The 13,430-nt window shown below is 44.8% G+C and overlaps 1 protein-coding gene across 2 annotated transcripts; it reads left to right on the forward strand.

The window, feature by feature from the left end:
• The first annotated feature begins 302 nt into the window (after positions 1–302).
• LOC111860668 (alpha-endosulfine-like) lies at positions 303–10,162 on the forward strand. Of its 2 annotated transcripts, none has more exons than XM_023844573.2 (3): positions 303–498; positions 3,649–3,771; positions 5,841–10,162. In XM_023844573.2, the coding sequence occupies exons 1-3, from the start codon at positions 442–444 to the stop codon at positions 6,006–6,008; spliced, it is 348 nt and encodes a 115-aa protein (XP_023700341.1). In that variant the 5' UTR covers positions 303–441; the 3' UTR covers positions 6,009–10,162. The 2 variants fall into 2 exon arrangements, with proteins under 2 accessions (XP_023700341.1, XP_023700340.1); XM_023844572.2 differs by having other exon boundaries at positions 305–498; positions 5,838–10,162.
• The last annotated feature ends 3,268 nt before the right edge of the window (positions 10,163–13,430 follow it).

Below are 13,430 nucleotides of genomic sequence, written 5' to 3' on the forward strand. Positions count from 1 at the left end.
GAATTTATTCATTATAATTGTTTTAAAGTGTTTCCTTGGGTTATGATATAGAAAATTGGATATGCATGGATAATGCGTATGTTTTTATCACTGACTGATAAGGAAATGCGTGTTTTTTTAATTTAGTGAAATTCTGCAACTTTTACAGCTTGCAGAAATAAACAGTAATTTCAAGCTGTCATTAAATGCGACTGCTTTTGCTGGTCGCTCATTGGTTTTCTTTAAACCGTATTCATACTTTCTCTTTTACTATTGGTGACTGTATCTGTCTTTCACTGCTGATGGTCCCGCACGATGATGTCACCAGTGATATTCGCCATTTTCAACGGAATAGTCAACATATACAGAAGCGGAGTAGGTGTGTAGACAGGGCTGATTACATAAAGCCCCCTCCTCCTTTTAGACGAGGAAAGGCGTTCTATTGCTGGCTACGGTGTGAACATGTCATCCGAAATTGAAGAGTCTGAGGCTCAGGTGGAGTCTGGCGAGGAGAAACAGGTAGGTTAATTTTCTGCAGTCAGTAGCCAACTTAATAACGCAGGTACCTAGTCTCTCTGTTGCGCTCGATAGTTTTATCATTCGTGTGAGCTAAATTATTGTATGTGTTTTCTGTACGCTAATATTGCGATTCCTGTCATACAAAATGTAACAAAAACTAAGTATGTAATTAATAAAATCCGAAAGTCGTGCCCACCTCCCTATTTTTCTACGCTGAAGAGCCACGGAAGTCCCACCTCCGCCCACGGCTTATCTTCACTCCCATTGGCTTTTGAACTAAGCAGTCAATTCGGTCGTGTGCGCCATTGGTTAGAGTTTAGCTTTACTGCTGTTGCAAAGTTATTTTCCGGTTGTACTGAAGGAGAAAATAACTTAACGGGTTAATAAAGTAAAACTAGAACTTTGATATTTATGTTCCTTTTGGCTTTGTGTTGATTTTGGACAACTATATCCATTTATCTAATTAACTGCCTTGCAAGCCAGCTGTGCTACCATGATGTTATGGTAGCTAACAATCACGTCGGTCGCTGCTGGTTGAATTATTTAACAATATACAGGAATGCTCGTAAGATGGAATAACCAACCGCGAACTGCTCATATATGTCACGAGGCCATTATTTAATTAGGCGTTTTTAAGCGTGCTGTTGTAATTGGTTTCCAGTACTTTCTTAATGTTTTAACACATTGGGAAATGCAGTTCAATTAGGAGATATTTAACCTAGTCCACCCAGCCCCAGCGATGGTGAAAAGCTCCTTTTCCAAGGTTAAGCGAAATCACGTTAGCTGATAAGGCTAATAATATCCACCCACCCACCAGGTTACTGTAATATACATCATGCATTGCAGCTGTTTTGCTTTAAATTAGATTATTGTAGTGAATTAGGCATATGGACCAAAGTCTTGTCATAGTGTTTCATGTGCTTTTTAATTGCATATTAATTATTATGTTAATTTAATTTAATTTAATTGAGGCTCTCTTGGCATTGCTCTTTGGAGACGTTATACATCACGTATACTTAATATGCATATTTATACTGCTTCTTGTGAATTACTCGTTTTTCCCTAAGATGGCATGAGGCAGTCTTGACATCTACTTTTTAGGCTGCCAAAGTAACAAAGACTTGGTGCCACTGAGATGAACTCAATTTTGCAGCTGCTACCCTCCAGGGAGGCTTTATTTTAGGACCCTGACACTTCTCTAGTTTCTCAGCTAGTTGTTTTTACCTGTCTTTAGATGACTTTGGCCTGGAGTAAGGGGGATAACAATGCTCAGCATTAATTTCAGCCTTCGAGAGGAGCTAAAGGTTACCTCCTTTGTCACTGGCTAGAAAGATCTCATGGAGAAGGATTTAGGTCACATCTTTTGTGACCTAGAAACAGGTTTTTGTGTAATTGTCCCAACTATTATTTTTTTTTTGGTTGTGTTGGGGGAGTGCAGGATTTGTGGTATTTCAGGATGCGAGTTAGCCCTTCTGGTCTAATGGCTCACATAATTGACAGTGTCGGAAGAATAAGATACAGAAGTGGCAGGCCTGTTGATTTGAATTGGTTTGTCCCTGCTATGAATTCTCCAGTCAGGCTTTGTGGGAAAGTGGGCGTGGCACAGGCTTATGCACTTTCTGGCTTTCTGGTTCCTAATGTAACTGGCAAGTCAGGGTGTTCTGCAGTTATACACTGAGCTTACATACATGTGATTGTTGGCTTCCAAAGCAAGTTAATGTGGCTGGACACAGTAGATCAGTGTTTGTCACCCCAGTCCTCATGAACCCCCAGACAGTCCAGATTTTTTCTCCCAATACACCTGTACCTGTACTTAATGTTCTTTATTGTTTGGTGCAGGTGTTTTGGGAGTTGATGTGGGCTGTCTGGGTTCCCGAGGACTGGGTTGACAAACACTGCCAAAGATCTATTGTATATATTGCAATGCAATGTGTGTAGATAATGTTAGCTACCAAAATGTATTGCAGTTTAAACCACCATACATGCAGCTGGTACTTAAAACGCAGTGTGTCAGTTCTGCTGTAAAATGTACAATTTACTTCTTGATGAAGCCCGTTAGTTTGTTTTTTAGTCTACTAGCCTATTTTTCTGGCCTTTATGCTGCTTATGGGTTAGGGTTGCACTGCATAATGAATCATAAAACCTTACCAAAGAAGATTAATATATTAGGACTTAATTGGGAAGCTTTCTTTCAGAGTCATATGAAATAATTATGTTAGTATATTTTAACATACACTAAAACCTGATTAAGGCCCTTTTCTATACTGCATAAACTGTAACACATGTATTCCCTCTGCAGTGGGTAGTTATAGTAATTTACAAGCTATCAACACTGGAACAAATCTCTGGACTTTGTCCCAGTATTGAAAATAGTAACGTATTAACATCCACCATAAATCTTAAGAGATGGTTAGTTATGAAAGGGAGGGCGTATCTGAACATCTGTTAGGTGGGTAATTCCTGGTTTGTCACCGTGAGCGGGCCAAGGTGACAAACAAGCTGGTAAAGCCGATTTATATTCCTGGTTCTCTGAGAATGGACTGCTTTTTCAGCTAATGAGAGTGTCACAGAATCCAGCTGTCTGCTCAGAGTGTTCCAGTCATGGCATTTGGTTTGGGCCGAGTTTGCCATGGCAACTTCTGGAAGCTGTCCCACTCTGTCCTATTTTTGTGCTTTTAAGTTTATATTGTTCTTCAGTCAGTCAGTTGTGTGTCTGGCATTGAACTAAAATTGCTTTGATGCTTTACTTCATTTGCCAGTTAATGCAGCTGGACATGCAAGAAATGACACTTTTTTTTTTATTGGACAGTGGGTGGGTCAACCTCCAAATTGGACCTTTCTGTTGGCACTATTGATATTGGTAGTTCTAAACAAGAAGAAATACAGGGTGCATAAACAGCTGTGTAAATCACTGAAACGTTAGGTAACATTATCGACTGAGTGATGTCAGGAGGGTTAAGTGTGAGAGTGTTAAGCCCATACAGTGAGATTTCTCTGAGGAGATGCCGGTTGGCTCTAAGCCCTTCCTGTTTCACTGCTCTGACAGCCTCTGTTCAGCTCAAAATCGCGACACTGAGATCCCTTAAATGTTTGAGAGATGTGAACTGAAATTTAAAGCACTTACTGAAAGGGAAAGGCCTTCTTTGACAGGACTCTCAGGAAAAGGACTCCAATCCGGTGAAGGCAGAGGAGGCTAAGCTGAAAGCCAAGTACCCCAACCTGGGACAGAAACCTGGAGGCTCCGACTTCCTGATGAAGCGGCTTCAGAAGGGGGTAAGCAGCACCCCCACCGTCCGGCTCCGCCCCCACCGTCCGGCTCCGCCCCCACCACCCAGCTCGCAGCAATGGCGGCCGTGTCACGGTTGGCACTCAAGTGCATGCGGCGAAGCGAACGTGGATCTCATCCTGGCATCTGCCTCTTCTTCCATGTTATGTCGGGAATCCTATTTTGTGTTTGTCAGTAATAAACTGTTGCTAATTCACCGCACCTCGTAAGAGTATTTTGACCCTTGACCAATCCTATCGTTTAATTGACATACAAATTATACATGAAAATTTTTGTTCTGTGTTTTTTTTCCCAAAGCAGTGAAATGCAAAAAAGACAGCCTTGTGTCTTTAGGCCTCAGTTCGTACCAGCTTTGCATGATGTCCAGGAGTGATTTTGGCCCAATCTCCCAGTCAGAATAGCTCTAGCGATTCTCACTTGGGTTGAGGATGGGGCTTTAACTAGGCCATTCTAGGGCACGTTCAGGAGCCTCTCTGGTGTTACCTTGGCCTTGTGGTTGGGATCACTGTCCTGATAAAAGACCAACTTTCTCCCCAGCATCTGTTTTTTAGCAGATAGGTCTTTTTGCTGTCTTTGTGTGTTTCGCACCATCCATCCTCCCTTCCTTCCTTCCTTTTTGAGAGGATGCCCACATGGGCGGTTGAAAAGCAGCCCCGCAGCGTGATGCCTCCCCTACCATGCCACATTTTGGGTGTGCCCTTTCTGTAGGTGTTGCCAGTGTTAGATTTGTGCCACGTTGCTTTGAATTTTGCCTAAAATACTCTCTTTGTCTCATCTTGCTCAATCTTGAATTGAAGTGCAGTTCATTTTAAGTTAGTTTTCAGTGTAGTTTAAATAGCTTTTATTTTAAAGACGAAATATGTCTTTTATGGATTTTTTTAGGGACAAACTGATGGTTGTAGAACTGTTCTATGTGTGTGATCTTTAGCGAATCCTATACGAATACTCAGTATGCATCATGTACTAATGTCCTCAAATGGGCAAAGCATGTCCCAGGTAACAGGAAATATAAAGAAATCATTAGTTAAGTAGTATTTAAAAATGGTAATGAAAATTAATTGATCCTTGTTTTTATTTTATTTCAGTTAGTATCAGAAGCAATATTTATAGCTTTCATTTAGTTGTAGTTTTTTTTTAAATTCTATTTTACTTTCTTATTTTAAGTTTTACGAAAATGCCTTTAGCTTTAGTTTTCATTAACAATGATAATCCTGGTTCTCGCAGGGGGTTTCGAGGGAAGACCTTTCAGGCAGCGTCTCAATAGCTTGGTGTGGCTTCCGCTTCCTGATAATTGAACCAGCAGTGTCCACTGGGACTGCCGAACAATTTTGTACTGTTTTCCTTGCTTGTATTTGTTTTACTTTAACTTTGGAACTTCACTTTAGTCTTTATAGCTACTAATTTTCATTATTCACAGGTAAGACACAGATGTAAGGCAGTTGTTTCCTCGTTAGAACATTCTTTTCCACCTAAGTAAACTCAGCTTTCACATTAGACTGATTAATTATGCGAATGGAATATTCCAGTTTTTTTTCTTTCTTTTTAACACTGGCATCCTGCTTTGTTCCTTACATCCCCAGAAGCTGTTTGGGGACGGAGCGATGCATTTTATTTAAGAATATTTTCCAAACATAAAACGCTGTAACATTAATTATAGTTTTAATGTTTAGAAACAAAAATATTTTAAGCAGAATATAGGATCTGTAATTCAGTAAAATGACAGAACTTGTCCTGGGTCTAAATATTTTTGCGATGTGCTCCACATAAACCCAAGACTTCATCACTGGGGTTGAGTACATAATTGGGTCAATAGTCAAATATGAGATGTTGGATCACACATTGTTATTGAAGATATATGAATTAATTTTAAAAATGTAAATGAAAGCAGTCTATCTTGTAGTGCTGTAGGAAGGATGTAATGTGTTTAGTCAGGATTGATCTAAACTGCCCTGTGATTTCATACCGCATAGTTCTGCATGGGAATACCGTCGCAACACATGCGCCAATCATGCCAAGTCGAGACATCCACGTTTGCCTCTTTGCCGTCCCACAGCAGAAGTACTTTGACTCGGGGGACTACAACATGGCTAAGGCCAAGATGAAGAACAAGCAGCTGCCCACAGCTGGGCCGGACAAGAACCTGGTGACAGGGGACCACATCCCCACGCCGCAGGACCTGCCCCAGAGGAAGTCGTCGCTGGTGACCAGCAAGCTGGCGGGCTAGCAGCAGCCACGTTGCGGTCTCACCGCAGCTCACGTGCCGCCCCTGCTCCCACACACCAATCCCAGCTCCCCTCTCCTCTTCCAGTATACCCAACCCTCCCAGTACTCCTCTGCCAGGCTCCATGGGGCATAACCAGTGAGGAAAGGGCTCTAGAGTTGATTAATTTAGTTTTTTTTTCTTTCTGTTTTCGGGATAAGGGTGGGGCCGTCTCTCCATGTGCACTTCTGCTTGTGGCATGCCTCCCCCCCCCCCCCCCCCGGAATGGAGGCAGTAGAGTCCGAAGAATTAGCATTAGCGTTAGCCTCAGTCAATGCAACAGAGCCACCGGGAAAGGGGTCGAATAATCGTGTCAGCTAGGATCGTCATCTCGCTGTTCTTTATCATCTTGTACTTTCTGTTGGCTGAAGCGTGGATTGATTAAACCAAATTTCTGAGCCTTGGTTTAGTAGCCAAAGAAGAATGTGAGTGTAGCTTGGCACAAATGGTGGATTTAAAATGATTGGATTTGCAGTAGCCGGTGTCATGGTAGTGACTTAACGTCTGCTTTGTTCCGCTGCCACCGGTAATTGGGAATATCAGCTTTTGACCGAAGCTTCTCTGCTCTGCTGTCTCTTATATGAACCCATCTTACCTGATGGGGGGGCAGTGATATCGCTCTTAATAGTCTCCTGGCCAAACATAAATATTTTCAGCAAACCACTGCTAGCTTAAAATCAAAATCTATAGACTTGTATACATAACCAGCAAGCATCAGTACAAGCTTCTAAGTAGCATTCAGTCCCTCTGCCTAACCTGAACCGATCTCTTACCCACACTGGTGGCCCACCCCTCATGTCTTGGTTCTCAGCCCAGGGCTGCTGTGTCATATAAGACTGTTTTGTTTTTCCTGCAGAGGGAGGTAAAGATGCAAGACCCACCCAATTATTGCTTAAGCTGTTGTGACACCCCTCAGCTGTAATTTTGACCAGGGCTGCCCACTGATTGGTGGATTATCAGTGGAAATCAACCCTAATGGCGATGCCACATGACTCGACAAGGGAAAAAAAATGCAAAGGTTTTTACAGAGTGTTTAACCCCTTTGATCATCCACCTCCCCCCAGTTATTTAGAGGTGTCTTGCATCCTTTCCTCATGATACCCCTTGGCAAACAGCAAGACCATGCAGAATGTGTTTGCTGTCCCATATGAAGGAGCTAAGATGGATCGGCCAGTATGTTTACAGTTCACCAGCAAGCCTGTTTACATCTGGTGCAAGAATGTTGAGCTCTGCGTAAATCCAGAAGTGTTGGAAGGTAGTCATAAGTCATCAGAAGCCACCTGCACAGTAAGATATCTGGTTTCTCCCCTGTTTTAAGATGAGCCTTCATGATTTAGTGTGGGATTATGTAAATCTGAGCAGAGAGGTTTGTCCAGTCCCCTTATCCATCATATTCAGACTTTCGTCTGTTGTTGGTCATGGTTGTTTGAGAGCTCTAGTTTCCATGGGGATGTCATGGTGCCTGGATGCAGTGAATCAGCCCTGGGCTGTGGAGGGGGAAGTCTCTCCAGTGGCATTTTAAGTGTGCCAGACACATTCCATCTCACAGTGTCAGGATGACATTAATGTTGCCCATAACACGTGTAGGTGAATGGAGCCCTCATTTGAATACATGTTGAATCCCTTCAAGTGTGCTTATGTAAAATAGTTTATACATTTCTTTAGTTTATTTGTAATATATTCAACTTTCTTCTGCTTCACAGTTGTCTGCTGAATTTACTTTTGACAAAGGCCTGATTGATTAGGTATTGAATGGAGATGATTTGTTGGTATTGGTGTGCTCAATCAATGATTTGATTAGGCAAGTCACAGACTAAATTGCTGTTCAAGCTACTAACTGTTATGCAGAGATCAGATTATGTAATTATCCACTTGTTCAAAGGGCACAGTTAGACAAAACATTAAATGGTCTAATGCAATCAGACTTTTCCAGAAGTTTTCAATGTTAAGATGTGTTCAGAAATGTTCAGAATTTAAACCCTAAGTAATCAAATCTAGCTGCAACAAAAACCCTGTGAACACAGCAGGACTGAGGGTGTGAGGGATCGGTGATATTTGTTGAGAACTTATACTGACATAGTTTTTATTAGCACTGGATCTGGAGGATGTGTGTGTTTGTGTTTTCTGTGTCATGGTACAATGCGGGTCTGCTGAAGTCGCTCCCCCTTCAATCCCTGGCACAGCTTTTCTAAAAGGCAGGGTCATGAGTTTGTGGACGCTCCCTAGGTCATACGTATAAGCACTCCAAGGCTGATGTGGCGTTTTTCAGACTCTAGTCTGCGCATTTATTGTGCAGAACGTCTTAGATGCCATCTCCTACTTAAACTCACACAAGACACACCAGAATTTTCTTTCAATGTTAGATTTACATGCTCTGTACCAGTTAACTGTTTCTTGAGATCAGCTTCCCCCCCCCCACCCTATCTGAGTTGACGAACCTTAGGTGTGAGGATGGGGTAACGTAAGATGAGAGAAGCTGTGAGCTCAGGGACTGACTCACTTCGCCGCGGCTGGGGGCAGTGAGGGCGGTGTTTCCGCTTCGTCGCTGCCCCTATGCAACCGTTGCCATGTGCTGTGAGGAAAACCCGCCTTTGTGAATGCATCACAGGTCTAACGTGAACTGGGAGCAGAGATCATCTAGTGTAGTTTGACATATAGGTGTGAGAAAAAGCCATTTCGGTATGTATGAGGAAAGACTTCTCCACCATAATGCCTCAGTTTCAAACATTAAAATTGCAATGGACTGTTGTATTTTTCCTTGCCTGGCAAATTTTTATTATAATTATTATTATCCTGTTCATGATTTAGTGCTAAGAAAATAACCAAGGAACTAATGAGGCAATACTTGGCTATTTGGTAGAAAGACCGTAGGGGGTGCTGTTCAGTTTTGAGCATGCATATGTATGTCCAAGAGTACTGTTTCTGTGTTTTTTTGGGTGAGCTTTATTCTTTGGAAACCTGTTCATACGATGCCATGTGGTTGCTTTTGCTTTACCCCACTGTAAATAGATTAAACTCCGTTTGTTTGTTTGTTTTTTCCTTTCTGATTGATCACTTTGTCCTTTCCTTTCCCAGCAGCAAATGAAATGTTTCAATTTGTCTTGTAAATCTTATCTTTTTTTTCCTCCTCCACAATACGTTTGCTGCAAAGATATTGTCTGCAGCCTTGTCGCTGCTGACCAGATTGTTGGAGAGACTACATGTACAATTAGAAGTAGTGACAAGCAAGTATGCTGCTGACTTATGTCGACATTGAGGGAAGTCCAGGGGTCACCTGACCATTACCTGTCAGTCCCTCTCAGCCTGGCTTTCCAGTACAATCATCTATCAGAAAACCCCATAGAGCTGAGAGTACGAAATGACAGGTGTGTATTGTGCAGGAGAATCAGGTCAAGCAGTTAAAATCTAAGAGGAAGTTGCTGAATAATGACCAGATAAGCAACACTGAATCTTTAGTGTGGTGTCGCTAGTTTTACCGACCAACCAACACGCTGTGATATTCACCACGAAAAGTTATGCTTGCCCTGTTCGTGCTACACCGTGCTTTATTGGAAAGAGTGACGATAGGCTCGCACTGCAGAGAATGATGACTTGTAGGCATTGATCCTACCAATGGTGAGCTGGCACAGCAGGCATCAGTTCCGTTGCAGTCCTGCAAGGGGCACTCTTCCTCAAGATTTTCAAAGCTTGTAATAATTCATGGAGATCGTCCTTTATAAATATCTATGGAGCACAGTGCAATGCAAGTGAAAGGTATTCTACACCACTGTGTCTCTGTGTGCTATGCTGGCTGTACACCAGAATGTACAAAAATTCATTATAAATGCATAACCAGATTCTTACATCCTCTTGCTCTACCTTTCTGGAATTCAATAGGTTTTAGTTATTGTGATGATAAACCTGTCATAGGTTAAAAAAAAAAAAACATGGAACCCTGACCCAAAGAGAATGTCAGGGAATCCGGGATTCATGATCCCATTTAATAGGGTTTACATGTCAGACATAGGTGACGATTGTAAAGTAAAAGTAAAAATGTACAGAAGACATTTCAATAGTAAGAGAGAAGTGATGAGAGTAATTTTTGTCAGTATTTGAAATAAACTTTTACATCAATTTAAGCTGTGTGCTGTGTTTTTGTATATTTCAGGACTACAATACTGAGCTTAAATCTGCATAGCATTAAATAGACAACAAAATGTGGTTTATGTGGTAAAGCGCCAGATTTGTTTCAATTTCCTTAAGATATGACATGCATCTATAGTGGGATCCTGAAAAATAGAGGCACCACGTTTTACTGCTGAAAATAATCAGAATACTGTCCAATTAAGTTCCCAGCGTCGTACAGAATCATTTCAGTGTCTTGAACTCCATATTCATACCATTATAAATACATCAATGCCCCTTGAACACTACATAGAAGAGAAAATGAAGTACTACTAAATATATATTAGCTGCAAAGCTTAACGGTCACATTTTGCCTGGTGTCCTATTTTAACAATACCCCATTTTCACCAGCAGGGGGAAACATAATACAAACTAATGCGCGTGCCCGCGCCAGCGATTTCTGGGACTCCCTAGAATTTACAAGAAGAAACAGTTACATGTAGTTTCGCAATTAATGTCATGCATGTTTATATATAAATAATGTGGTACATAAGTAATGCAAAACATTATAATTTTGTCATAAAATTAAATGTTATGATGTTTCCATTTTTTTTACAGGCGCACTACTATGTCTTTGAGCAACGCTTCCAGTTATTCATAGTACAGTACGAACTGTTATCTGTATGAATTCACATCTTATCAGTGGCACTCCTTGCAGAAGAATTCCCATTGAAGGTTATCATAAGAAAGAAACGCTATACTGAAACAATGATTAATCACATGACTAAAGGGTTTGAAATCTTTGGTTTATACGTCAATGAAATAGGTTAGGGTCAGATAAGATGATTTGAGGGTGGTGCAACGGGTAGTGATGTGGCATCACACACCTCCAATAATTATCATGATTATGGATGGAAACCTCAACCCCCCCACGCACAAAGTTCAAACCAAAGTTACACCCTTGGTCAGAACAGAAATTAAGTCTAATATCGGACAATGAAATATGCGGCAAATTGTCCTTTGAGCACTTAACACTGACGTCATGATCACCAAGCACTAAGGTTAGCAAAAGTGTACATCTGAAGGTCAAACCAACCAGCTGACAACCGAAATGATTTTGGGTTTGGCCAGACTCTTATACGTCAGAGTATTATACTTCAATTTAATGACGACACACTTGTGACATGCAAAATATTCAGGATATGTTTGCAATTTTAAATCTATAGGCCTACTTATTTTAGACCCCGTGGACATCTCCGTGTTTACAAACCATCATTTTGTATTTTCTACAGTTTTAATTAATAAAGTGATTTATTAATAAAATGAAAGTTTACTAGTAACTGAAATCTAAAGAGGAGGTCTTTTTGTATAATAAGCCAATCAGCTTCCATATTACCTATGACACTCAAAACCTTGACAGTTCTAGAAAACACTAGACTTAACTGCCGTGGACAGGTTTACCCCGGCGCCCCCATCGCATTTCAGCAACCAGAACTGATATATTTATAGCAAAATTACACGAAAATTTCTCATTAGGTTCATAATTATGCATACCAGTTAAATAAAATGTATCGGTGAGTCACAGTGTCACGTCCCGCTCCGTCCACTCCCGATGTGTGCCACGCCCACCTCGTTACCTCGTGTGATTCCCTGATTGTTCTTACCTGTGATTCGTTACCCTTAGCCTGTCTCTTGTATTTAGTCCGTGTCTAAGTCAGTGTACCCCAGATCTGTCATTGTATTGTCCGTGGATGTCCGTGCCTGTTCTCCGTCTTTCGTGCAATAAACCCCTTTACCGGACTTCCTGGCTTCGCTCGCCTGCTTCCCGGCTCGCCTATTGCCTGAACGTGACAGAATGACAGATCTCGCAAACAATGCGACGCAGCAGGGCGACGACCTCTGGCTCGTCCTGCTGCATGAGGTCGCGTACTGGGGAGAGCAGCCGGAGATCCAGGAAGACCCCACGCTATTCGGCTTAGTCGAACGGAGCCGGGATCTCCTCCAGGAAGTAAACCCTGTGACAGAGGAGCGCATTCTGGCGGAGGTGCGCTCCCTGCTGCTCCAGCTGGTCCACCAATTCAAGGCGAAGCGGTTCCAGCCCCTCGCCTGTACTGAGACAACGTCGCAGCCTCCTGCAGCTTCCGGGCGGCGCAAGAAGAAGAAGCGAAGGGGTAAAGCCGAAGAAGCTGCCCCGACGCTCTTCGTGGGGGCTTGCTCGCTTCTCCCTGCCTGGGACGATCTGCCCGCGGCTGCGCTGCCTGCTGCTGCCGCCTCTCTGCCCGCGGCAACGCCCGCTGCTGCTGCCGCCGCCGATCTGCCTGCGGCTGCGCTGCCTGCTGCCGCCGCCGATCTGCCTGCGGCTGCGCTGCCTGCTGCCGCCGCCGCTCTGCCCGCGGCACCGCCTGCTGCTGCCGCCGCCGCTCTGCCCGCGGCACCGCCTGCTGCTGATGCCGCCGCTCTGCCCGCGGCACCGCCTGCTGCTGCTGCTGCTGCCGCTTTCCCAGCGGCACCGCCCGTCCTGCCTGTCCTGCTTGCTGCAGCTGCCGCCGCCGATCTGCCCGCGGCTGCGCTGCCTGCTGCCGCCGCCGATCTGCCCGCGGCTGCGCTGCCTGCTGCCGCCGCCGATCTGCCTGCAGCACCGCCTGACCCGCCAGTCCTGCTGGTCCTGCCTGCTGCAGCTGCCACCGCTCTGCCCGCGGCACCGCCTGCTGCAGCTTCCGCCGCTCTGCCAGCGGCACTGCCTGTCCCGCCTGTCCCTCTTGTCCGGCCTGACCTGCCTGCAGTTCCTGCAGCTGCCACCGCTCGGCCTGCGGCACTGCCCGCGGTGCCCGCCGCGGCGCCCCCTGCTGGCCGCGTGATGGCGGCGCCCGCGACAGCGCCCCCTGCTGGCCACGTGATGGCGGCGCCCATCCTGCCGGCTCCTGACCTGCCCGTCTCGCCTGTCCTGCCGGCTCCTGACCTGCCCGTCTCGCCTGTCCTGCCGGCTCCTGACCTGCCCGTCTCGCCTGTCCTGCCGGCTCCTGACCTGCCCGTCTCGCCTGTCCTGCCGGCTCCTGAACTGCCTATGGTGGCCGCGGTGGCGCCCCCTGCTGGCCGTGTGATGGCGGCGCCCGCTGTGGCGCTCCCTGCTGGTCGCGTGCTGGCGGCGCTCGCTGAGGCGCCCCCTGCTGACCGTACGCCCGAGGCGCCTGCCCAGGCGGCCCCTGCTGGTCGCACGCCTGCTGCTGCCTCTGCTCTGCCTGAGGTGCCCGCCGAGGCGCCCCCTGCTGGCCACACGCCCGC

Source organism: Paramormyrops kingsleyae, chromosome 23, assembly GCF_048594095.1.
Source record: "Paramormyrops kingsleyae isolate MSU_618 chromosome 23, PKINGS_0.4, whole genome shotgun sequence".
Classification (NCBI taxonomy): domain Eukaryota; kingdom Metazoa; phylum Chordata; class Actinopteri; order Osteoglossiformes; family Mormyridae; genus Paramormyrops; species Paramormyrops kingsleyae.